Genomic DNA, 26,077 nt, shown 5'->3' with positions numbered 1-26,077 from the left:
AATAGGACCCTTTTTCTCTTTCAGAAGGCTTTAAAAGAGGTGAATTCTGGGCATGGGCTTGAAACCATTTCTCGGGAACCCTGGCCATTTGTGCTTGCCTCGGAGGGAAGAGAGGAGATACATGGTTCTCTTCCCTGTTCTGCAAGTTCCCTTTTTGGGCTGCAGTGGTTTTGCTGGTCTTGAAAGTGTCCACGTACCCCTGGCCCGCTGCCCAGGGGCGCCTGCCTGGGGGAGGCTGCAGGCTGCTCGGGTCGTGGGAGAACCACCGGGCTAGGGGGCCCTGCAGCTCAGCCTGCAGGCAGGGGGAGCTTACCGTCTGCTCAGGTGCTCCTGGGTGGACGTGGGTGGCACACAGGCTGAATGCCACCCACCCTTTATGCCAACAGACATTTTACCAAGCTCTGCCGGGCCTTATGGGTTATATAGGCCTCTGCTGGATTTTATTCAGTTCTCCCAGAAGCCCTGCAGCAGGGGTCCTGACTGTCCACGGGAGGCACCTGGGGCCTCTGCGCAGACAGACATCAACCACAGGCCCCGACAGAGTGGCCAGTCCTGTGGCACCAAAGCCTGTGCCTTCTCGGGCACCCCCACTGTGTGGAGCCCCTCAGATGCTAAAGCAGATGAAGGAAGGCCCCTTCAGTGCGAGCAGGGGTGTGAGTCCAGTGCACAGCATCGTCCTGTCCTCCATGGTCTGTGTGCTGGGAAGGGCAGGCATGCGCTCCGGACAGGCGTGGGGAACAGGTACTTATTTCCCCTGGAGGGCAGAGTGGAGGCTAGGAAACATTTTTCTTTTCTTTTCATTTCTTTTCTTTTCTTTTTTTCAATTGAAGTATAGTTAATGTACAGTGTTGTGTTAGTTTCAGGTATACAGCAAAGTGATTCAGTTATACATACATATATATTATTTTTCAGATTCTTTCCCATGTAAGTTATTATAAAACAACATTTTTCTTAAGTATTTTTAATATAGCATTTATTTTTTTAAATGCTTATAAGTATATAAAAAACAGAGATAAATAATCCATTATCCTACCTCTTGGCATTACAAAGAAAGGAAGAGAAAGGGGTGGGGAGCTGGGGGCACTTGGCACTGGAAGAGTACACGGGTACAAAGTTCAGACAACACAGAGAGGTGCGGGTGCAGCCGGAGCCTGTCCCCCTTCCTTCACCCCTGACTCCTGCCCCACTGTGTTCAGAGGAGGTCATCCTAGACCTGCCTGGAAAGGTGAAGTGGGAGTTTCCCAGGAGATGGGGAACAGGGAGGGTCAAGGCAGGGCCTGGCATAGGAGAGGTGTTGCTGGGCTAGAGGGCGAGCGGGGCATCCTGGGGCAAGGCTGGGGGGCCAGGTGTCCCTGGGGGGGTGGTGGGTGCCCTCGGGTCAGGAGGGCCCTGAAATCCAGCAGTGGGGCTGATGGGGAGGTGGCACATCTAGACCTGTCTGAGAAAGGTAAGTGTCATGGTGGCCAGGAGGTCGGGCTGGATGTGGAGCCTGGGGGGTTTGTTGAAAGAGCTCATCATGTGATGGCCCCACATGGGGTCCTGGAGATTATAACAGAGAGGAGGAAGTCTTCTGGTTTCAAATCCCCGCTGCACCACTGTGTGTCCTTGGGCAAATCCCGCACCTCTTGTGCCTCTGTGTGCTCATCTGTAAGATGGGGAGAATGACAGTGCATCATTCTAGGACCACAGGACTCACCCCTCAGGTGTTCATCTTGGGTGACTGGGTGGAGGTGACGCCGTTAGCAGAGATGGTGAACACAGAAAATGGGAGCAAGTTTCGGGATAAAGATAAGAAATTGGATTTTAAACGTGCTGAGTTGAAAGGGCCAGGGGGACACTTGGAAATATTCAGGGACATGGAGAGAAATTCTCTCCTGAGATGTAGAGATGGGTGGATAGATGAGGTCGTTCAAGGAGAGTGTCCAGCAGAAAAGAAAGGGACAGTGATGGGAAGAGCTGAGGCACAGGACGAGTGACAGGACAGAGCAGGCGACGGAGCCTGGGGGAGACGCAGCAGCCTGGGGAGGCGAGAGTGGCTGGTGCTTGACTGCCAGAAGGGAGGAGGCCCCGAGGACCAGGAACGGCATCCTCAGGGGGGGTTCGAGGTCACTGGGGCTCAGAGGAGTGAGCTGGCAGGAGGCAGGGAGCCACCCAGAAAGTCCCTCCTGCCTGATCCTAGGGCATGTAGTGGCCCCCTCCCCAGGGACATGATATTTTCACTTTTGTGCTTCGAGAGCTGTTAGTGAACCGTTTGGTGTGAGGGGTGAGCGCTTCCTTTTAGCCGTGATGAGCAGGGGACCCGACTGGCTCCCACGGTGTACATTTCCTTTCCAGGACACCCTTGTGTCTATCCTCTTGTTATACTCAAAGTTTTTTCAGTAAACTGTTTTTAAGAAGGATATTAAAATAATACAGCAGTGAACAATATATACAAGTTCTTAAACACCAATGAAAGGGACTCTCCCTGTAGTGTTGTCAAGAGGGGTTTGTTCATTAACCCTGCACAAAGGCCCTTTGACTGCCAGCTCTTTCCCGAGGAGACAGCTCTGTGCTCGTGGGCTGTCCCCTGACGTCCATCTGATACACGGAGGGGCTGTTACATGTCACTCAAATGTGTAAGGCTCTTGGCTGTCGCTTCACATCAGCAGGATGGCTCCTTCTTTAAGCAGGGCAGCTTTCGTTCAGGCTTTCATTTGTTCCTCAGTTTAGCAGTAAACGATGATAATTGTCGCTGTAGTGCCGTGCTGGGCGTTGTATGAGAAGCGTGGAATAGGGTGAGAACGTGACCCCAGATTGCTGGGGATGGTCTGGGTGCCACCACTCACCAGCCATGTGACCTTGGGCACACGACCCCACAGTTTCCACACAGTACCCCCCCCTCGCCCCTGCCCCCACCCGCCACCATCAGGCGATCAGTAAGAATAAACGCAGATGGTAGTGGTCCCCAGTCATCGTCATCACGTCCCAGTGCCAACAGAAACGCTCAGGGAACAAACATTTGCTGCGCGCTGAGGACACAGAGAGGGGACAGGCTCAGCCCTGTGCTCCCCGAGCTCATGGCCAGGCTGGTAAGGAGGAAGGTCGGGGGGAAGTAGGAGCCAGGCATGGGGCTGGGCTGCCCCCTTCTAGAGTCCCTGGGGTAAGGCTTCCCTGTGGAGGAACCAGACGCTGCAAAGGCCTTGAGGTGGCAGGGTGAGAAACGGTGTGGGGACATGGTGGCTGGAGCAGAGAATGAAGGGGACTGTGGTGAGAGGTGAGGTCCGAGAGGAGCAGCCTTCAGGTCACGGTGCAAGTTCCAAATATTTGGAGGGGGTTTTAGAACTTCTTTTTAAAGACTGTGATTCTTTTAAAAAAAATCTAGACAGGAGTAATTGATCCATTTGCAGACAGATTCCCCTGTAGCCACAAAACCCAGCAGGGGAAATTTTATCCCTGCCCCTCTGCCTCTCCCCTTCCCATCTTTTCTTCCAGCCCAAGTTTGTATTTTCATTGCCTCTAAAAGGTGTGTTTCACCTCTCCCTCTATAGCTTTGAATTTATTTATGTCCCTTTGTTGCCATTGTTTACTTATGTTTTTCTTCTTTCTGTCTTTATTATTTATTTATTTATCTTGGAGTTTTCATCAGTTTTCTTTGTCTCAATGCCTGGTCTGTCTGATTTGCTCAGAAATGGGATCTGATCTTTTTTAGGACCCATCCCCATCACTGCCGTGGGACCAACACGGTGCTTTCATGCGGCAGGTGTGCAGCCAGTATCTTTGGGTGATCGCATGTTGAACAGATGAGTTGCAAAAGATGACCCAGCAATGTGATCCTCTGTGTGTTCCCCCTCAGCACCCAGACACCCAAGAACACTGTGGCTGGTGATGGGGCCGAGGGACTTAACGGTGAAGTGGACGGTATTCTTCCTTCTCTCTTTTGAAGCCCTGGACATGAAGACTTTCGTTAAGGCTGTGAAGAAGATTCTGAGCAATACGTCCAACGAGATGATAGAGGCGCTGTTTTTGAAGGTGGACATGAACTGTAACGGCTCCATCACCTGGGTGAGGAGGGCGCCCCCGCTGCTGCAGGTGGCTGGAGGTGGGGTGCGTGGAGGGCCGAAGAGGGGGGTAGACTCTGGGGGGCTTGCTGGGTAGAGGGAACACTTGGAGTCTTTGAGGGGGCCCTCCCAAGACCCCTGTGAGCTGGGCTAACTGCAGCTTGTTCCCCTGCCGGGGTACAGGAGAGTGTGTGACAAACGCTAGTGACCCCTGCCCGAGACCGGCTGAGCACACAACAGTGAGCGGCAAGGACCCCCGCCTGCCACGTGGCTCTCCTGTACACCAGGCTCCCATTTGGCTAAGGGGATTCCAGCCGGTGCCACAACCATCTCTTAGCCCTTTATGGTCACTCAGTGGCTGTTAAATAAAAAAATGTCAGGGTTTTAGAGCATATTAATAATAATGCTTTTTACCCCTGATTTTAAATGTTCTACAGTGAGCATATACAACATTTAAGAATGCAGAAGAACACAGTAAAGTACAAAAAAACAGTCTGATGTATTGATGTAGCAATGCTGACAACGATAGCTCGCATTTACACCAGACATTGTGCTAAGCAGTTTATATATTATTATACTTAAACCTCACAGGAATCCTATGGGGTAGGTGCTGGTAATGTACCTCCATTTGACAGATTGGGAAACTGAGGCAAGAGAGGAATAAATTGGCCCAGGGTTACAGAGCTAGTTAGCAGCTGGGCCAATCTTCAGACCCAGGGATTTTGCCTCAAGAGCCCATGTGTTAACAGCTCTGTCATACCTCCCCCTCAGCATAGATGTACATTCTGTTTCTTTATGGGTGTTTTTTTGCTTTCATTTCTCTTAATACTCTATAATAAACATGTTTCCAGCACTCTGTCATCTACACAATGATCTTTTTTCATAACTCCCTCTTTTTAAAAAAAAAATGAATTAATTTATTTATTTTTGGCTACTTTGGGTCCGTTGCTGCGCGCGGGCTTTCCCTAGTTGTGGTGAGCGGGGGCTACTCTTCCTTGCAGTGCATGGGCCTCTCATTGCGGTGGCTTCTCCTGTTGCGGAGCACGGGCTCTAGGCGCGCAGGCTTCAGTAGTTGTGGCATGTGGGCTCAGTAGTTGTGGCTCACGGGCTCTAGAGCGCAGGCTCAGTAGTTGCGGCTCGCGGGCTCTAGAGCGCAGGCTCAGTGGTTGTGGCGCACAGGCTTAGTTGCGCCGCGGCATGTGGGATCTTCCCGGACCAGGGCTCGAACCCATGTTCCCTGCATTGGCAGGCGGATTCTTAACCACTGTGCCACCAGGGAAGTCCCCTGTCTTTTGTTATAGCTTCATATGGTGGCCCATTTCGGCCTTGGCCATATTTTCGTGAGGCTGGTCAGTAGAGTCTAGATTTGCCCTCGTGGCCTGGCTTATGGGTCTCCCCAGCTATTGACTTCTTGATACATGAGCTGGGGCAACTCATCTATACTTATATGGGCCTCAGTCTTATTATCCATAAAGTGGGGTGAATAAAGAGACTCAGATGCAATGGCAAATGTGGAGCGATGTGAGGATTATCTAGGATTACAGTAAACGCGTTAAGGAGGGAGTCGCTGCTGTGCTGTCTTCACAAATGCACGCACAGAGGCCCTTTGCCGATCCAGATCCAAGAACAGCTCTGGTGCTTGGCTGCCTCCCTCGTCCAGAGCCTCTGGGGGCTCCCGGAGTTCCTTGGAAGGGGCTGGGAGAGATGGGCGAGGCACTGGAAGCCGGGGCTCAGCCAGTTTGGCCGACGCCCTCCCTGCTGGCGTTTCTTCCCGAGGCAGCAGGAGTACCTGGACTACGTGATGCGTGAGTTCAAGGGGAAGGAGAAGATGATGAGGAGCCAGTGCCGCCTGCGCTTCCACCTTCCCATGAGGATCGTACCCCTGTAAGGAGCCTCTCCCTGGACTCCCTGGACTGAAGGGTGTGCCTGGACCAGGCTGGGGCCAGCCCTGCATCGCCCCTTCCTAAGTCCCCGCGCCTGTCTGTGGGGCCACCGTGGGCCTAGCACCACGCCTGCAGCTCGGTATTCTTTAGCTCGTTTCAGCCTCACAACCCCGTAGGTGGGCTTGAGCATCCCCTCATTGTGTCCCCATTTTGCAGACAAGGAAACTGAGGCTCAGAGAGGCCAAGTGACAGTGGTGGGGTCGCTCTGTTGGACCCTCCCTATCAGCAGCATAGACGCTGCTCCTGCTTCCTGCTCTGGCTGGGGCTGAGCAGGTCTGTGGTTTCATCCACAGGGCACAGATAGCTCACATAGTGGGGATAGGGCTTTCCTCTGAGGTGACAGGAGTGAGAGCCATCACAGGAGACTGCTCCTCAAGCCCGCACCAGGCCTTGGGAGCAGCCCCTGCATCACTCCTGGCGCAAGTGGCTCCTGTCCCTGCCTTGATCTGTGCCTGACCCTGCGGGCTCTCTCCTCCATGTGGCTCCTCCTCTCTCTGTGCCCTGGCCCTGTCTGCCCCCACCCCTCCAAACTCCCTAAGAACGAGGAACATTCTAGTGGATCCAGCCCGTGGGCCCAGGCTTCCTGAGCTGGGCTGCTGCAGGCCCATTGCTCTCCTCCTGGAGTCCGCCTTGGTTGGGGCACCAGATGCCCTGTGCAGGCGGCCGGGGCCCGGGAGCCGGGTCCTGTGGTAACAGGTGTGGTGGCCTCCATTTGTGGCCTGGTTAGGAGGGGCTACGTGTGAGTTTGTCTCCGGGAACCACACCCAGAGCAGGCCACGGAGAAGACCACAAACTAGAAGGGTGTCTCTGCCCTCAACCAACCTGAAGATTAATAGAGAAGATGGTATGATGAAAACCACAAAAGGGTAACTTTGAAAACAATTTGGTCAAGATTTAATTGAGGAATAGCCAATAAATATGAGTGATGACACATTTTGTAACCATAAATTTCTACATAGAAACTTTGCTGGGTGTCGTCATGCCTTTGCTTGTCTATTTCCTGGGACGTTTGATTCCCCAGGGTGATCCCAAGGGCCTGAATCAAGAAGCTTGTCCCTGTTTTCTCCTATTTACTTGCTCAACCTACTAACCTGGAGGGCATGTCCAGCTTGGTAAAGAAGATAGCCAAATAATATTTCATCACCATCAGGAAAGGGTAACTTTGAAAACTGGCTCACCTGGACTGAGCCTGGGCCAAGCTCACCCAGCGTGCCATCTCCTTGATCCCGTGGAGGTGCTGTCACTGTGGAGATGAGGAAGCCGAGACCTCAGGAGGGGACAACTTCCTGGGGCGCTCTTCACTTCAGAGCTCTCACCTCTTGGGTCTGTTCCCTACAGTCCCTTGGCCCTGACAGAGGAGGCAGAATTGGAAGGGGCGGCTAGAGGGGTGACTGAGAAAATTGGTCAGGCTCTGAGCAGAGCCGTGGGCTGAGGGCAGGAGAGAGGGGAGAGCCGTGTCCAGATAACGAGTCCCCGTCTCTCGTGCAGAGTCTGTAACACAGTAGAATTTCCCAGTGACGTGGGTTATCCTTAAGTCACGGCTCAGCTCACGTCCATGGCAACGTGTGGAAAGGGCTCTGGCTGGAGTCGGAGTCGAGGTGCCTGGGTTCTAGTCCCAGCTCTGCTGGGAACCAGGACATAACTCCAGGCAGACGGTTAGCCCCTGGCTCCCTGTAAGGTGAGGCAACATCACCTGCCCTGCTGCAGCCCAGAGGTGTGGGCACATCAAGTGGGAGAGAGTGTGCTGTGCTGTGTCTGGCCCTTTAATAGCCAGTTGGCTTAGCCAGCTTGGGGACAGGAAAGAAGCCACTGGAAGGTGGCATTGAAGTTCACTGGGAAGGCCATTCAGTGGCTTCCTGTGAGGCCAGGCATGCTCCAGGAGCTATTAGCTATGCTCAGGGCATGATTTTGGAGATGAAGAGTTGGGTTCACAAGGCCCTGATTTCTCACTGTCCCTTTATCTACTTTTATTTCGTTCTTGGTCCCTATTCCCCCCTCCATCTCTAAGCACTAGAGTAGTTGCTGGAAACACTGTTATTTTGCAGTTTTCCTCACAAGCCCCACTCCACTCGCCTCCTGTGGGCTGTTTTTCCTGTGAAAGAACATTTGTTCCCTGTCTCGTATGGCCCATCCCATCATGAGGAAGCTGACTGGCTATTTCATGGGATAAACTTACTGCTCTGGAAGCCCCGTGTCAGCCCAGCATCCCATGTGGGTCTCCTTTCCTTCTGGCCACGGTTGTTAGTGGTGACAGTCCCCTTTGGAGGAGGGGCAGAGCCCACGTCTCACAGAAACTCACCCGAGTTTCTCATGGCGCCTGTGAGGGAAGCTTTGTTCTTCCTCCTCTGTGCTCTTTGTTCTGGTTTGGTTTGGGCTCCTCTCTCTTATCACCTTCCGCAGGAATCATGGGTGTGAGATTGTGAAAGTGGAGTTCTTAGTCCAGCGGTTCAAGAAGATCGGGCATTTCCTGACTGTCACCAAGGACGGGATCCTGCAGTTCTGGTCGGAGTCCTTCTCGCTGACCAGCTCCTTTAGGGTGAGTGGGGCCCACGTGGGTGGTTGGAAAGCCTCTGCCTTCATGCCCTGGACCTGAGTGGGCTCCTTCTCTGGACCCGTGGGCTAGACAGCCACACTTGCTCCTGGGATCAGGTCCTGGCTTCCCTATGGGACCATGAGCCTTGCATTTCTCTTCTGAAAGCAGGATTCCACCTGGATGTCCATTGCACTTAGATGTGCAACAGACACCCTAAACCCACTTTGTTCAAACTGAATGTCACTGTAGCCCTCCCTGCCTACCAGGCTTCCTTCTCCTGTGCCTCCAGGTCAGTGAATGGCATCATCATCCACCAGGGTTCTCGTGCTGGAGATCAACCTCCTTTCCTTTCCCTGTCACACCCATTCCACCACCAAGTCCTGCTGGTTCAAATCCTCTGCTTGGACCAGGGAGGAAGTCACAGTGACTGTGAACATGGGCTCCGGAGCCCAACTGCCAGATGTAGAGCCCTGACTGTACCACCCCCCAGCTCTGTGACCTTGGAAGTTACTATATTGCTCTCTGTGCATCAGTTTCCTCATCTTTCAAGTGGGGTTAATAATAGTATCCCCTACAGACAGGGTTGTTGGGAGGATTTAATGACATAATCCATGCCTGGTGCTTGGAGCAGGGCAAGGCATGCAGCAAGCACCTGATAAACATAAGCTGACATCGTCGTCGTCATGGTCGTTTGTGCCGTCAGCTCCTGGCCAAGCGCAGTAAATGATAAAATGCTCAGGAAAACCCTGGTGTACTTGCTGTTGCCAGGCCAGGCCAGAGTCCTCCAGCAGATGAGGAGGGCCCAGCTCTGCAGAGAAGGCTGAGTGAGCATGCTATGTGCCTGCAGAGTGTTTCCTAATTGCATCAGGGGTCATCCTTTGGGGCAGGAGGATTCTGTATCATCCCCCTGACCCCAGTTGCCAAGGGAGAGAACCAAGGTGTGTGGAGTTCTAGTGACTCTCTTGGGTACACTTGGTAGCCTAGGACCAAGGGGGATTCTCACCTGTACTCCTGAGGCTGGGGTTTCTGGCACATTCCACCCTCTTTTTCTCTGTGTGCTTATCAGGGGGGCACATTATAGCCTGAGCTCCTGCTTGTGGCTACTACATGGTCACCTCAGCGCTCCTGAGGGCCAAAGCCTGGGAGGGCAGAAGAGGACAGAGGGAGGCTCCCCCAGAAGGCCCACAGACCTGGGCATCCTTCCCTGAGGGGCTGCTTTGGCAAGTAGATATTGGCAAGAGTGAGCCGCCAAGCACCATCCTCGAACACTCACTGCATGGCCATGGTTGTGCAGCTGGAAGGCCCTGGAGTCTGGGCTTCACTTACCAGCTGTGCAACCTCGGGCAAGTCTCTGAGGCTCCCCAGGGCTCTCAGTTTCTGGTGTGAACACGGGTCTGGGGGGGCTGATGGGCATTACCATCACCTCCATTGTGTGTGGGTTAGACCCCAGCCCTGGGCCAGAGACGGGCCTTGGGGGCCCTGGTGCATTGTTTTCCCTGCCCCAGCCGTTAGCTCAGGCCCCTGCTCTTGGTGCTCTGAGTTCTGATGGGACAGTTCGGAGCCCGCGTGGCGCTACTCAGGGAGTAAAATACAAGTTCCGCCGCTGGCCACCCCTCACTCATGGCCCGTCCTCTCCAACCCAGACCTGTCGGGCTGGCCTCCTCTTCCCTGGGCGTGGCAGCTCATTTCTGCTGACTTGCCTTTGTTCGTGGTGTCCCCTGCCTGGAGTGCGGGCTCAAATTCTGTCTGTGTAAGGGTTGTGTGAGGCTGGCACCAGGGCAGGAGGCACCCATGCCGGCCCAGCTCCTCCCAGTGCCGGCAGCACATGGATGCTTTAGCTGTCACGGTTCCATTCGTTCCTCACAACCTGGCAGGACGGTTTCTCGTTAATAAGCCACTTTGACCAGGCAACACCGGCAGATGGTAAACAAGATTCGGACAAAACAAACAAAACGAATACCAGTATTATACGTCAATTACATCTCAATAAAAATCAGAGAAAAAAGATTCAGGCAGAGGGGCAGGTCGTGGAAAAGTCGGTCTTCCTCTCCCAGACCCTAATTCCTCTCACTGGAGGCAACTGCTGTGACCACTTTGAGGGTGCTTTTCCATGGACAGCCTGTATATACACCGACCCCCTTCTCTTCAAATACACAAATGGTAGCACATTATAATGCTGCTGTTCACCTTGCTTTTTCACTAATAACAGATCTTGGCAACTATTCTGCATTGTATGTACACAGCTCCCTCGTTCTTAATGTCCGGGCAGTGATTGGTGGTGTGGGTTTGTAAGGTGTCATTTCCAGGCACAGACTCTGGCCTGTTGCTGTTGTAGCTGGGCAGCAGTGCCCGTTCCTGCTTACACTTCTCTGTGAGTACCTGCAAACACATCTGTAGATGCCTCTTGGAATGGATCCTGGGATCACAAACTATGCACATTTAAAACTTTGATGAGCTTGTCAAACTCCCTAAAGGGTTGTGAGGATGAGTGTTCTTTAAGCCCATTTTACAGATATGGAAACTGAGACTCAGGGCAGGGAGTTTATCCAAGACCCCACCGTTGGTAGTTGGTGGTAAGGCTGGGCTCCACACCAGGTGTGTGCCTGGCTCCAGGGCCTTGGGTGGCAGGAGAGGGTTTGCGGGGAGGCTGTGCTCCTGGCATGCTCTCCTGGTCAGCCTCCCCAGCCCAGGTCTCCTCTGCTCTCCCTCTGGCAGCTTTACCGGATCCATCCACTCCACAACCAGCAGATGTGGGTCATTGACATGGTGTGTCTGCACAACATGAACCTGGTTGCGATTGCGTCGACCGACCAGAAGATAGGTGAGTCCCCGAGGCTCCCCAGGCCGGCGCCTGGCCACTGGAAGCCATGCATTTGCACTTGGAGAGGGCTGTCACCCAGCCAGCTGTGAGCATGAATTAGAGTCCCCTGGGAGTATTGCTGGGTGGTGGGTAGTGAGGCTTCTCACTGTCACCAGAGACTCCTGAGGCCTGGGACGTGGGTTTGGGTTCATGTGTGCCTCCCCTTCTGTCTCTTCCCCAGAGTTCTTTGATATCAGTAACCGTACATGTGTCCGGGCCTTCACCTTCATCGATTTGGACAGCTGCGTCCTGACCTTGCACTACTGGTGAGTCTCCTGGGAGACCGGTGCAGGGGCTTGGCAGCAGTGGGGCTGGGACCCCCAGAAAGCCTCTCTGGAAGCAGCACTGGAAAGATCCCCACCCTCTGTGCCTGTGTCCTCTTCCCCTCAAGCTGCTTCTCTCTTGGGTCCCCTTTCATGGTCACTCAGACCTCAGAGTCGTTGTCGGCCCCTCTTCCTCTCATCAAGTCAGCCATCAAACCCGGCCTGTCCCGCTTTGTCTCTGGGAACATCATGGTCCATCAGTAGGGTGACTTGACAAAGAGCAGCTGAAGGACCAGGGATTCATTTATTCTGGTTAAAAAAAAGTGCTGATTTCTCTTGGACCTGGTTCACCAACGGTCTGGATCTGGGCGGCTGGGCCCACGTTTGTCAGCTGTTGAGGTCAAGGCTGGAAAGTTGTGTGGGATCTGCCCTCACTCCCAAGGTGGAGGAGGGCCTCGGAGGCCGGGGAGGGGCAGAGGGCTGCACCAGACACACCCAGCCGGCTCCGTGGCCTCTTCTGTCTCCCTCTTTTCCCAGGTCTGACTATCACAGGGCTGTGTTCTGCTATGGGGACACCAAAGGCAATGTCATCGTCTTCACCTCCAACGATGTGACCAATGGGCTGTTCAACCCCCGAATCCTCCCCAGGACCTCCAAATGGGGTAGCGGAGACGTGGGGAGTGGGGGGAGATGGTCCTGCCCTGGGAGCTCTTCCCCCTCCCTGCTTCCCTGCTTGAGAGCCCCTGGGAAGGCGGTGCACCCACATGCTCAGCTCAGAGCCGCCTGTGGGAGATGGGGTGATGGCGTGACAGCAGGACACGGGACAGGGCTGGGGAGATGGGCAATCTCTCTGAAGGTGGGAAGTTGTGCATGTGAGGGCTGGTGCGGAGGTGGGGGGGCTTCAGGACCCTCCTCATCCCAGGAAGAAAGAACCTGTGGCAGCTATGTGACCCGCTCTGGGCCTTGGGGAGGTGGCGCTAGCTTCCTCCATGGCGTGAGGAGGGTTCGTGGGGTGGGTGGTGGGGTGGGGCGGAGAGGCTGCCCAGAGGTGGGCTTTGCAGCACCTGGAGAAAGGCCCGACTCCACACGAGCAGCATGAATCAGCACAGGGACACTTGCTGAGCCCTTGGGTGCTGAGCACTTTGGGCAGTCACCTCCTGCAGTTCCCGCCTGCTGCCAGGAGGGGCTGCTGTCGTCACAGCCTGTTAAGGGAGGAGGAGCAGGGGGTTTAGGGGGGGAAGCGCTTACACTGGCCCCACAATGGCTAAGCGTGGCTGAGATCTGAGGCAGGCAGTCTGCGCCAGAGCCTGCACTTGAACCACTTGCTAGGCAGTATGCCAAACCGACTAAATGCTGGAGGATGCTGTCTGGGGCTGCTCTGCCTAGGGGCACGAGATCCCGAGGCCTCGGGGCCTGGAGCTGTCGGGGACATATGTGAACTGGACCCTTCCCGGGATCGAGCCTTCGACCCGCAGTGTCAGGCCCCCAGGCCGCTCCGCATCCATCTGGAGGGGGCCCCAGCCCCCAGGGACACTGACTCCTCTCCATCCAGGACTCCAGAACGGCCACTTGGGCTTCTAGCCAGAGTTTCTGAGCAGGGGCTCCAGGGGCCCCCAGGGCTCAGTGACACCTCCTGCCCAGCTTGTTGGGGCAGCATCTGCCACTGGCCGGACAGAAGATGGATCCTGCCCCGGACGCAGCAGGGGGCTGGCACCCTGCTGTGTCCTGTCTCGTCAGCCTCTGCCCCTGGTGCCCGACCTGCCCTGACCCAACCCACCGTGGTCGCTCTGTGCCACCCTGGGAATTGGCACAGGAGGTGGTGGTCTTTGAGCCGAGTGGTGGACAGGAAATCGGAGGGGAGGCAGATGAGGCTGGAGTGTTGGATGGGAGTCCTTCCATGCCGCATGCTGACTGAAGGCTGGGGACAAACAGGAAGGGGGGCCCAGCAGCGTGTTGACTTGGGAGGGGCTGGACAGACCAGCTCTGTATGACCTAGATCCAGTTGCTTAACCTCTCTGCGCCTCAGTTCCCTTATTCAAATGGGGCTGAGCACAGTCAGTTCATGGATTTGTTAGAAGGTCGAAGGAGAGAAAAGTGGGAGGGCAAGGCTGTGCTTACTGCGCTTGCTCCAGCCAGACACGCTTGCTTTATGACGCATGCGTGCAACTTCTCCTTCTTGGAACTTGTATTTGCCAGACAAGGGGGGCGTGTATTCAGTAGTTTGAAGCATGATGGCAAACTCCCAAATGATTATTTTCAGAATGAATAAGAGCCCAGGATCTCAGTTCATTCTCCACTCCAGCAGAGTTGGAGCTCCCTAATGGAGACTCAACCAGTTGGGGAGAGTGAGAAGCCCCGAAATCTGGTTCCAGCTCTGCTAGGAGCTGGCACGGGGACTCTGGGCAGCAGTGTTTATTGGCCCCGGTCTGTTTTCTGGGTGCTGAGTTCACCCCACTGAACTTACCAGGACACAGGGAGGCTTGAGTGAACGTTTGGATGGGAAAGCCTTTTGGGATGCATGGGAGTTACAAACCAACTCAAGGGGTCTTCTGAGGTCTTGCTTGTTCTACAAACTAGGAGAGCTGGTGACATGAGCCTTGATTTTCTCCCCTATCAGATCACTGGACCAATGTTTCCACACGGAAGCTCTTAAATGAGAAGTCCCCTATGTATAGAAATTACCGGCTGAGGGTAAGTGGGATCTTTCCTTGGCTGTAACCATGGTAATTAGCTGTACACAGGTACCACTCAAAAAAACAAAAATGCAGCAGGTGGATCTCCCCTTCGGTCTCTGGCCTTGGGGCTTGGTCTCTGGGGATGGGGTGGAGGCAGCTGCTGGATCCCGTCCGCTCTTTCTGCAGAATCCAAACCATCCCAGGTGTGACTAGTCTCTCTCGCCGCCTTCATTGCTCAGGCACCAGCCCTCCTGGGTGGCTGCAGCGGCTTCTCGCCGTTTCCCCACGTCCTTTCTCTATGCAGTGCTTTCTCCATTCAGCAGCCTCAGGAATCCTGAGCTGGAAATACAGTCATGTCACTCCTCTGCTCAAAATCCCCCGGTAGCTCTCTTGTCTTGCACAAAATCTCAAGTGCTCCCCACGACCATCAGGACACGAGGGGACCTGGCCCCTGGCTTGTTCCCAGTCTTGCTTTCTACCTTTCTCCTCCTTACTCTGACACAGAGACGCCAGCATCCTGGCTGTTCTCTGAACATGAAGCCCTTTCCCACCTCAGGGCCTTGACACACGCCGTTCCTTCAGGCTGCCGTGCTCTCCCCCCACATACTGTACACCCCCCTCTACTTCCCTTGGGTCCCTAACCAGCCAGCCTAGAACAGCCCTGCTCCATCAGCCTCTGCCTTCATCCCTTCACCTGCAGCGCTTATAGGATTCTGACACCCATTACAGCGTGTGTTTTTTTCCCACATCTCCAAGCGATTCTCTGACACGAGCTGGGTGTCCTACAATTCAACTCAATTCTGACACTGTCTGCCCCGAGATAGCATCAGATCCTGCAGGTTAAGGGTCCCACAAGCCTGCCCTCCCCTTCAGATGCCAATCCCAAGTTCAGGTTGTGACCTGTGCTTCTGACCCACTGGCATTAATCAGAGGTTTCCACGACTCCCTCCTTGGGTTCGATTAATTTGCTAGAACAGCTCAGAACTCAGAGAAACGTTTTACTTTACTAGATCACTGGTTTATTAGAAAAGAATATAACTTAGGAACAGTCAGATTGAAGAGATGAGGATGGCAAGGTATGTGGAAGAGGCATGGAGCTTCCGTGCCCTGTCCGGGTCTCCACTGTCCCTGCACCTCCACGTGTTCTCCAGCCCAGAAGCTCTCAGAACCCCATCCTTTTGGGTTTTTATGGAGGCTTCATTACACAGGCATGGTTGATTATGTCATTGGCCATTGGTGATCAAATCATCCTCCAGCCTTCACCATGACAGACACTTGGTGAAACAGCTCATGCAAAACCCAACTCACCTTGCCTCCATTCTTGTCTTGGAGAGGAAAATCTCCGGATTGGGAGGCCAAGCACTGGGCCAGAACACAGAGCCTGTCCAGCCAGGCCATGCCTTTGACCTGTGGGTCCCAGCCTTTATTTTTTTTTCGCCGCACCACGCGGCTTGCGGGATCTTAGTTCCCTGACCGGGGATCGAAACCGGGCCCTGGCAGTGGGAGTGTGGAGTCTTAACCACTGGACCGCCAGGGAAGTCCCAGTCTCAGGGAAGTCCCGATCTCGCCCAAGTTGCACCAGATAACATCCTTGCTCACTGCAGACCACTTCCCGACAAACACGAAGGGCAGCGGTGGGGCTGGGAAGCGCAGGCTCACCCATGGTAGGCGCCCCGTGGATGATAGGGACTGTGGACTAGGCGGACTTGGATCCATCCTTCCTCCCACCTTGGCATGGGGCCACAGACAATGGTATTAGTATGGGCGAGACCTTGCCTGTCCTCTCACTTATAAGCGAGAGTTCACCTGACAGCAGATTTCAGTGCTTTTAACCTGTTCCACTGATAAATGATGGCCACACCCCCCTGATCACATGACCTGGGCTAGGACTGTGGGGCTGGAGCACTTTGTCAGAGCTGTGATAACTAGAGGGGCACTAGACTTGGGAATCTCCTGGCCCCTCCAGCCCCCAACCCCTGCCACGTTCTGGCGGCTGTGCCTGGATGACTGTCCTTGGGTTGGGTCTCCCACTACCACCGCTCTCTTCCCAGGCTCTCCACCCCAACTGGTGTCAACAGGTCAAGTTCATCCCCCAGCTGAACCTGGTGGCTTCCTGTTCAGCCATCGACAAGTCCTCTCTGGTGCTGACCATATTGCCGTCCAAAGTCCCAGAGAACCTCAAGTAAGGAGCACCTGTCTCCAGGCAGAGGTGGTGGGGCTGGGAGGGGGTGGGTGGTGACAGTGACTCCGGGACTCTGGCTTCACTTCAGCCACAGGTGGCCATCCCTCCTGAGAGGGGACCTGCCTCCGGGACAGTGGCATCTCCTGTGGGCAGTATTACAGTGTCCTGTGGATCATGCTGGGTCCAAGGAAGCACTGTGTGTCCTATGGGCCAACAGTGAGGTGTGGTGGTTAGAATATGGGCTCTGGAGTCTGTTTTTTTTTAAAATTGAGGTTGTCAGTTTTGAAAATTGACATATAACATTATATTAAGTTTATATTAAGACGTAACGACTTGATATTTGTATATATTGTGAAACGATCACAAGTCTAGTTAACATCCATCACCACGCACAGTTGCGCATTTTTTTTCCTGTGATGAGAACTTTTATGGAATCTGGTTTTAATCATTCTGGCATTGCCACCAGCAGCAAAAATATGAGGCCTCTGTTATCCACCAATTTATACACAAAACTCAGCACAGAAGCTGGCACATAGTGTAAGGAGACAGTCAGAAAAATGTTCTCTGAATGAAGGAATGAATGTGAGTTGTTTCACCTCTGTGAGCCTCAGTTTTCTTGTCTGTAAAAGGGGGTGATAATAGCCCTTCACTTACCTCAAGGCTTACATGAGTGAGTGTTGTTCATGGCATGTATTCAGTAGTTGGCCACATTAATTCTTTGGAGATGGTTCTAATCTATTTCCTTCATTCTAGATTCCTCTACCCTAGGGGGCATCTTTTCCTCTTCTGTTTTATTTTTTAAAATCAACTTTTGGGAATTCCCTGGTGGTCCAGTGGTTAGGACTCTGCATTTTCACTGCTGGGCTCGCGGGTTCAATCCCTGGCCAGGGAACTAAGATCATGCATGATGAGCAGTGCGGCCAAAAACAAAAAACAAACAAAAAAAGAAACAACTCAACTGTTAGTCACACAGGTATATGTACATATGTAAAAAATTCAAGCACTGTAAATAAAGCCGTAATCCTGTGGGCTTTCCTCCCCGTTCCCTTATCCAATCCCCAAGTCCTGGAACCAACTGCAGGTTGCAGGAGGGGAGTGTATGCCTGTGGCGGTGGGGAATCTTCTGTCTTGGTTTTTGTGCTTTGAGTGGGACGGTGTGGTGGGATTTTGCTTGGAGCTGGTTTGCTGAGGTCCGTCTCTCTGCTTTGGTGGGAGTATTACCTCATGTCTGTGATATGTCTTTCATTCAGCTTCTTGTTTTATTGGGTCTCAAGGGCAGGAGGCTATGACAGGCTCCTTGGTCTGACCCTGCCACCTTCCCACTCCAGCCACACGGGGCCCCCTCACACGGCTCACACATGTTCCTGCCCCCAAGCCTTTGCATTGCTCCTCTCTGCCTGTTCTTTTGTTTGTTTTTGTTTTTTAAACATTTTTATTATGAAAGATTTTTAAACGCACACAAAAGTAGAGAAATAGTATAATGCTTTAATATCACTAGTACTAGTCCAAGTTAATCTTTACCCAAGTGTCTCAAAAATATCTTTTTATGATTATTTGAAATCAGATATAGACAAGGTTCTAGGATGGTTCTGAGCTGAGGAATGGTGTGGTCTGGTGTGTGGGAGCATCCTTCTGGCCGCTCTATTGCAAGTGGAATGTACGTCTGTGGGCAGAAGGGGAGATGGGGACACCAGTGAGGATGCCATTGTAATAATCCAGACTACATGTGATGGTGGTCTGGAGTCTGCCTGGAGTGGAGACGGAGGGATTTGAGATATATTTTAGGGGTGGGTTGCAGAATATAGTTATACACATGAGCACACACCGCCTTCCTTCTTGTCTGAATGCAGTACACACATTGGCCAGCAGGTGGCACCATTGACTGCTGGCTGGTTTCTTGTTCCGGTGATGCCCTCTTGGGGTGTAGCCTCTGCAGGTGGGGCCTGGCACTGCCAACCCAAATTCTGCCTCTGGAGTGGCCTTGTAGACTTCATCCCTGCGTCCCCTCTGACCTTCTGGTCCCTTCTCTGCACAGCAGCCATCTGTGCAGAGACCTGGTCTCCTCCAGCCAGCCGTCCTGTCAAAGCCACCTGCTTATTTCCCTGCAGGACTTGCCATGATGTGTACATGTCCGTCTCCCTGTCCCTCTGTTCCTTTACTTGCTCAGGCTGTTTTCCTCTAGAAGAAAAGCTCCAGTGAAGGCAGGGGCATCCTGTCTGCGCCTCTGGTCATCCTGGAAGGGCATAAGAGCCAGGAAATCTTTGTTGAATAAATGGGTGAATCAGCCTGAAATGATTTCTAGTAATGTTTTGTGACTGTTCTTCCAGAAAATTTCTCTGCACACAAAAGCATGGAGGGACACTTATCTGGTTTGACAATACAGGTATTTGATATGCTCTTCTTGAAGTTTTTTAATTTTCTTTTTTTTTTTTTTGGCCGCACCGCACGTCATGCGGGATCTTAGTTCCCTGACTAGGGTTTTTTGGTGACGTTTTGACTTTTAGAGGAATCCTTCTGGCTGTGGAGTGGGGAGCACGGGGGAGTGGGAGCAAGGCGGGAGGTTAAGAGGCCCTCCTAGGAGGCTGATGCAGAAATGAAGGGGCCCTGGGCTGTGGTGGGACCTGAACAAAGAGGATTTGGGGCCCAGATGAATAATGGGAGCACAGGAGAGGGAGCCTCTAGGGTGATAACCAGGCTTAGTTCCCTGGGGAGTAGCAGAGGTGCAGTTCAGGGGCAAGTTCAGTGGAGAGCATGCTGCGTTAGAGGCCTTGGAGTTGAGTTTTGAAGGGAGAGTTTGAGTGGAAAGAGCTGGCGGGGCAAGATGTGTGGATATGAGGGAATAGCACACGCAAGGCACAGAGCTCCCAGGGCTTTGGGGCCTGTGAGGGCTGTTGGGCCTGACCTTTCCCCTGACCTTCCCAGAAGCCCTGCCTGGGTCCCCTGGCCCTCCTGAGCACCCCGACCACCTCCTGGCCCCCCAACCCCCATCCCCCGGGCCTCCAGCCCTGCCACACCGCTTCCTGTCCTGGAGCTCTGGTTCCTGAGCCTGCTGCCTCTCCCTGCCACGCCCACCCTGGGTCTGAACACTGACCCCCCACCTTGCCAGCCATGGGACCTTGGGCAAACTCCTTAATTTCCTTCTGTGTCCTCCTCACGGCACAGGGCTGATGACAGTCTTCAGGATTGTGTGAGGGGTCCAGGTGACTCACAAGACAGCACGCAGCACAGGGACCAGCACATAGCAGGGATACTTTGTTCTCTTCCCCTGGTCTTTGGGGGACCCCCTTCCACCTTTTGGTCTGTGTAATGGGTGGGAGGACACCCGTCCCGGTATAGTGAAAGTGCAGATCGAGTTAAGTTTGCCCTTGGAGCGAGGTGAGCATGGTACAGCTGTAGGAGCTGCTCCTGCTTTGGGGCTGCTTTCACCTTCATGTGCAGGCGAGAGGTGGGTGTCTCCTCCAGGCGCTGCTGGTTTCGGGTCGAGGGGGGGCTGCCGCTCTGCTGGCGGTGCTGGCCCTGCCTTGGCTGCAGGGTGAGCCCAGAGCAGGGTTCTGGGGGCTGCTCCTTTCCTTGGGTGGAGACGTGGTGACTTCTCCCTGGCCTCCTGGCGGCCCTGCCTCTAGCTCCTCCACACCCCAGCCTCAGAGGCTCTCTGGAGGCCTCCGGTCACAGCCTTCCCCCTGTGCTGTTGTAGGTTTTCAGTGCTGAATTTAAGAAAAGGGATTCTTTGCTTTGATTACTGCCCAGAAAAGAATGTCCTGGGTAAGTAACGTTTGTATCACGCGAGGCTGCTGGTCTGGCAGAACTAGGGTGAGGGCTGCTGGGGAGGTGGGGCCCATCAGAGCGGAGGAGGAGGCCCTGCAGCGTCTGCCCCGGCCGCTCTGGTCCCCGCTCCTGGGCACCTGGGGTGGAGTGGTGACACGGGCTTGCTTGGCATGGTGGCGGAGGGGGCGGGGCGGGAAGGGCAGAGGGATGGATCATAGCGACGCCCCCCATCTGCCGAGCCTGGCTGGAGTCCGAGGCCTGGCCCCAGGACAAGGTCCCAGCGCAGGCCCCCAGTGGCTGATACCCGGTTTTCAACTCCAGTGACTGGTGGCCATGACCCCCTCATCCGCCTGTGGAACCCCTTCTTCTCGAAAAAGCCTGTGTGGCTGATGAAGGGGCATCAGACCTCGGTGACACACATTCTCGTGAACAGCAAGCACAGCATCCTCCTCAGCATCTCCAAGGACAAGGTGTCCTCAGGGAGCTCGGCCCTGACGCCCGCCACTAGTTCCTGTTCCCCAGCAGAGATGCTGGCCCAGGGATAATGATCTAGCTCAGCCAGCCAGGGAGCTGGCTGGCAGTTGGCAGGAGCCTGAGGCCCAGGGCAGTGGTGTGACCTCCCTGTCCATGGTCCCACCCTGGCCTGAGGCCTAGAGGGAGGTACCCCAGGTGGCACCATGAGGGGGCCGTGGGTCTCTGACCACCCCCACAGGGACCTGAGCCCAGTTCTGAGCAGCCCACCAGAGCTGGGCAGGGCCCTTCCCTTTACGGGGTCTCAGTCTCCTCATCCAGAGAATGGGTGTTGAGTGGTTTAGAGAAGAGCTGCTGGTAAAAGAGCAGAGGAATGTCTGGCGCATAGTAGGTGTACAACAGATGTGAGCCTTTCCTTCCCCACAGAACCGAACTTGCTTCTCTCAGCTCTCCCAGTGACCACTGCTTGGCTGCCCTGGCTGCAGGGCCTGACTAGACCTTTTTCAAATGCCCGGGGTTCCCCTGATCAGGCCCGTTACTTGCTTCTCTGAGCTATGGGTTTAGGGTCTCTCCCCACCTGCTGGGGGATGCAGGCCAGTGGTTCCAGGTGCCCTCCTTCAGGGGACAAGTTTGTGTCTTCTGGGACTCAGTAGATCAGGAGCTGGTAGGGCCCTGGTTCACCAGGCCACGCTGCCCACACATCCCCACACTTGCTACTGTCTGGAATTCTCCTGGCAGTGCTGGGAGCTGGGCATCGTCACCTCTGATGAAGGCTCCGAGGCTGGAGGGGTGGGGGACAGAAATAGACTTGCCCAAACCTTCATGGGCAGCGATGGGCAGAGCCACGGTGTGGACGGGAGTCTGTGGCCTCCAAGCCCATGCCGTGTCCAGCTTGCTGCCGATGCCCCGAGTGAGGAGTGTCCTGGTGGGACTTCCACGGGGCCCCTCTGGGGACACTTCCTCAACCTGGGAGGAACTCGAGGTGGACAGGCAAGCCTTTTGGGCAATGATGTTGGCAGCTCTTTCTGTCCCCTGCCTGGCTTTACTCGAGGGAGGCTGGGGTGGGAGCTAGTGAGGGTCTGCAGGGGCAAGTGCTGCCTTGTGGGGTCTTCATCCTCAGCCGATGAGCAGCAGCTGCTCAAGCAGGGTAGAAGCCCTGGGGGGGGCTGGGGGGGGGACGTGCCTCAGTTTCCTCATTTGAGCATAAGCACAGCGTTGTGATCCATGGCAGTCACTTAGTGTGGTGGGTGTGTCTTGGAAGTGCTTGCACTGGGTGCCCTGGCCCCACTCCCAGGAGAACCCCAAGGCCTCAGGTGCCAGCTGCATCCCCGAGAACCCACTCTTGGCCTCTTTGCCTGTTTCTCACCCCCGCAGAATATTCGCGTGTGGGACATGCAGGACTATGAATGCCTCCAGTCCTTCTGCGGGAAGCATTTTGCCCTGGGACACTGCCCCATCACCAGCGCATACTTCCACAAGGATGACGGCAGCCTCATCTGTAGCACCTATTCAGTGAGTGCTGCACGGGAGGGAGGTGGGACCGTGGCTGCACCCAGAGGGGAGGGGCCGCGGCCGAGGTCTGCAGTCCCATGGGACACCGAGGGGTGGTCACATCCTGTCTGTCCTGAGACTGCTTCGTGCCGTGAGGACAAAGCTGCTAGACTCTGTGGCCTGGTCCTCGAAGCTCCCGTCTCCTGGGATTTCCTGGGGGACTGTTTCTAGGCCCTCAGTGGTCACCGTCTACACTGCTGTCCTCCTGACCCATGCATCCTCCAGACTCTCCTTCTCGAAGCCCACCTTGAGGCCCGGGCTGGCTTAGAAGCCCCGCACCCACCCCCACCGCTCCAAGCTCCCTTGCCTCCCCTTGATCACGGCCCTTATAACTCTGTCCTGTCATGGTTACATGCCTGTCCTTCCTGCCAAATCGTGAACCCCAGGAGGGCAGGGCCCATACCCGAGCAGCCCCTCTGAAGGAGACAGCCTGGAGGGACCTGGCGTGAACACCGTCTATGAGCCATGACTTAGCTGGTGCCCATGTGAGGTCTGTCCTGACTCTGGAGGACAGGACAGCCTGGGAGAAGCACAAGGGGCTGACCGTCCAAGGTGACAGGGGGACCTGTGACAAGATGGGAGACAATCAGCAGCCAGTAGAGGGGGAGGTTCTATCTAGAAAGGGAGGCGAGGTGTCATTTGTGGTTGAGAGGAAGGGGAAGCCCCACTGAGACCTCCTTCCCACTGTTGGCCAGATGACACACACGCTGTCCTTGTGCCCTTGGCTGGCTCTCCCAGGTGGCAGGTTTTTCTTGAGAAGGGACTTGGTGGGTTCCTTCGTCTCTGCTGAGTGTCAGACTGGCTGCCAGCATTTGTTGAATTAAATAGACCTTTGAAGTTCATTTCAAATCATCACACATTATCAGCCCTCTGCTCTTTGTCAGGAGCAGAGAATATATTAATTAGGCACTGTCCCATCCCTCAAGGAACTTATGGGGTAGTAGGAGAACACATAATTTTAGTAGAAAATGCTGTGTGTTATGATGGAGATGTGTGCTAGGTGCTTCATCAAGCACAGAGAAAGGATCCTTAGCCTAGCCTGAGGCAGAGGTAGTCAGGGAAGGCTTCCTGGACGAGGGGACACCAGATTGAGGCTTTATGCTTTTCAGAAGTTATAAAAGGGACCTTGGACTTGGATTTTGGGCTTGTGGGAACACGAGGTTTGGGAGCCCTGATCTCAGGAAGTGGGGGCCATGGAGTAGGGGTGAGCTGTCAGCAGGCCTGCGTGTAGTCGAGGATATCTTGATGTCTCAGTTTACTGGAAGTTTCTCCCTGGGGCCAGTCACTGAGGGCAGGCCCCTTCTGACTGCCCAACTGTCTGCCCCTCCTCACCTGTAGATTGGCGTCCTAAAAGGCTACTTGGAGACACAGGGGCCTGGGAGAGCAGAAGAGAAGACCACGACTTACAGCACGCCCCTGTGCGCCATCCTCTACAGCAAGGTTTTCAAGCAGGTAAGTGGGCAGCAGCTCGTCTCTGAGGCCAGCAGTGGGTGGGGTGGGACAGGACGCTCATAGCTTGGGTGGTGGTGCAGGGCAGTGGGAGGTGGGCGAGCAGCAGCCCTGAAGAGGGGTCACCCCGGGTAAGATAGGAGCTCCACCACGTGGTCAGCGGGTCACCAAACTCCTGTGAGCCTGTGCGCCCCTGGCTACCGCCCCAGGTCGGTTCTGGACAGGCAGCCTTCTTTATACAGTGTGAGATGGAACACAAGGTGTGAGCTGCGATTCGAGGCTCCCCGGGTGGGTGTGGGTGCTGCTCCTGGGGGCCATTTCCAGGGAAGCCCTGGTTCAGCGTTGTCCATCGTGGGAGGGGAGGGAGGCCCAGGCTGTGGACAGCCCCCTGGTCCTGAGTAGAGATCTCTGCATTGGGCAGGGCAACTGGGAACGTGGATTCTGAAGTGTGGGGACACAAAGGGCTCCTGGGCCCTCTGCCCACTGCCACTGGGCCCCCTTTCCTGGCCCCGCCGCGTTGCTGCAGTGTGGCCTTGGCTGTGCGAGGCCAGAGCTCACCTCTTTGGGTTTCTCTCTCATTCGGACCTCTGGCACCACCACCCCTCATACCTTAGGGCTCTTCAGTGCCTTCCAGCAGTTTCAAAAAAAATCCCCCTTCCCCAGCTTTTCTAGATGTCCTCAGCAGGAAGGTTGGTCTGAAGTAGGTTCACCTGTTACTGTTTCATTGTAATAGCTGTAATGTCGCCTTAGGTGGAGTTACCTACCTTTACTCAACATTTCCCTACTTAGGAGACAGTTAGTGTATTTCCTATTGTTTTTTTCTATCCCCCATGATTAATGACTTTGCAGTAAATGTCTTTTCTGAATTAGAGATTATTTTCTCTGGATAGATTCTGATAAATGCCATTTCTGAGTTAAAGGGGATTTCACCAAACTGTTTCCTTCTGAAAAAACTGTGCCTGTTTGCACTGCCCGCCGTGGGCCTCAGGGCCGAGGAAAGCCTGTTTTCAAGAGTGGCTTGTCCCGCAGCAGGAGGACCCAGAGCGCCTGTCTTCTCGGTACACAGAGAGGCAGCTGAGCTCCCCGCAGTCACGCCAGCTGGAGGCTGCCCTTGGGAGTGGGGGCCCTCTCCTCTCCAGGAGCCCTGGCTGTGTGCTCCCCCACAGGTGGTGAGCGGCTGCCTGAGCGGCGTGGTGAGCGTGTGGGAGGTCGTGACGGGCAAGAGGATGACGGAGTTCTCCGTGACTGGTGACCAGCACGTGGAGCTGACCGCCATGTCCCTGGATGAGTCAGAGGCGTGCCTGCTCACGGGTCTGCGTGACGGCACCATGAAGATGTGGAACTACAGCGTTGGTGAATGCCTGCTGACCTTCCCCAACCCGGACCAGATGGAGGTCAGTCTGGTCCATCAGCTGGGGCCTGGGGGCCCCTCACAGCTCCTGTGACCCTGGGACATGCTATTGTCCATGCCTCTCTGAAAGGCTGTGCACACAGACTGCCTGGCCTCGTGCCTGCCTGAGCCTTTGTGTCCTTGTGCAAAAAATGAAGACAGGTAACAGGGCCTGTCCTTCATAGGTGTTCTACAGATGTTAGCTACTCTTGCTCTTTTGGTGTGTTAGCACTTCTTACCCTACATCTTAGAGCTTTGGATGGCATTGCTAGCAGTGGGGTCACATGATTCAGAGCCACCCGTACCCCTATTTGGGAAATGACTGCCAGGGTTATAGGGATGGTCTGTGGGTGTGACAAAGTGCAAAGCCAGCAGTCCCACTTTGGGACTTGCGCCCATTAGTAACCCCTGTGACACAGTCCTTTAACCAACTCAGAAGGAGCACTTGGCCAAGAAGCCGGGGATTTAGAGGACTGGTCCAGATCCTATCACTCAGTCGTTTGACCTTAGCCAAGTCACTTGTCTGTTTCCCTGCTATCCCCCTATAGGATGGACATGGATACCTACCCAATCTGCCCCCTCCAAGTCCATCAAATGGATAATGGGATGTGAGAGCACTCTGAAAAAAATATGGTGGTATCACCTCTAGGGAATTCTCATCATTATGGGGAGTTTTGATTTCTTGCTTGGTATAATTAGGAAGACATTTGGGGCCTGGAGCCACTTCCTCTGAGGTACCTTAGAGTTCTGTCTTCTTTCATCTTCAACAGATTAGTGGGATTGTCCATATGAACAAAGTGTTCTACATGACCGGATGGAGTAAGAGAATCACTTATTTTACGTGAGTAGCCAGGGTGCACGTGGGAGGTGAGGGCAGCTAACTGTTCTCTCTTTACTTCAGATGGGTTCCTCCATTCCTAGCTTTGCTGGTGGTTGGAACACCAAGCAGGAAATTAGT

At 54.4% G+C, this 26,077-nt stretch overlaps 1 protein-coding gene across 1 annotated transcript in view; it reads left to right on the top strand.

Annotated features, from left to right (window-relative positions):
• The window catches only part of EFCAB8 (EF-hand calcium binding domain 8), a 64,249-nt gene that overhangs the window by 4,862 nt on the left and 33,310 nt on the right, over positions 1-26,077 (top strand). The window contains 14 exon segments of the mRNA XM_061209822.1: positions 3,923-4,041; positions 5,818-5,921; positions 8,381-8,516; positions 11,229-11,334; positions 11,555-11,639; positions 12,174-12,298; positions 14,254-14,327; positions 16,363-16,493; positions 20,188-20,255; positions 20,580-20,728; positions 22,104-22,241; positions 23,619-23,732; positions 24,896-25,123; positions 25,890-25,960. Coding sequence (XP_061065805.1) covers positions 3,923-4,041; positions 5,818-5,921; positions 8,381-8,516; positions 11,229-11,334; positions 11,555-11,639; positions 12,174-12,298; positions 14,254-14,327; positions 16,363-16,493; positions 20,188-20,255; positions 20,580-20,728; positions 22,104-22,241; positions 23,619-23,732; positions 24,896-25,123; positions 25,890-25,960 — 1,648 coding nt within the window.

The sequence above is a fragment of the Eubalaena glacialis genome, chromosome 13, assembly GCF_028564815.1.
Source record: "Eubalaena glacialis isolate mEubGla1 chromosome 13, mEubGla1.1.hap2.+ XY, whole genome shotgun sequence".
In the NCBI taxonomy this organism is placed as follows: domain Eukaryota; kingdom Metazoa; phylum Chordata; class Mammalia; order Artiodactyla; family Balaenidae; genus Eubalaena; species Eubalaena glacialis.
The sequence above is the reverse complement of the archived record's forward strand: the minus strand, read 5'-3'. Positions and strand labels throughout refer to the sequence as shown.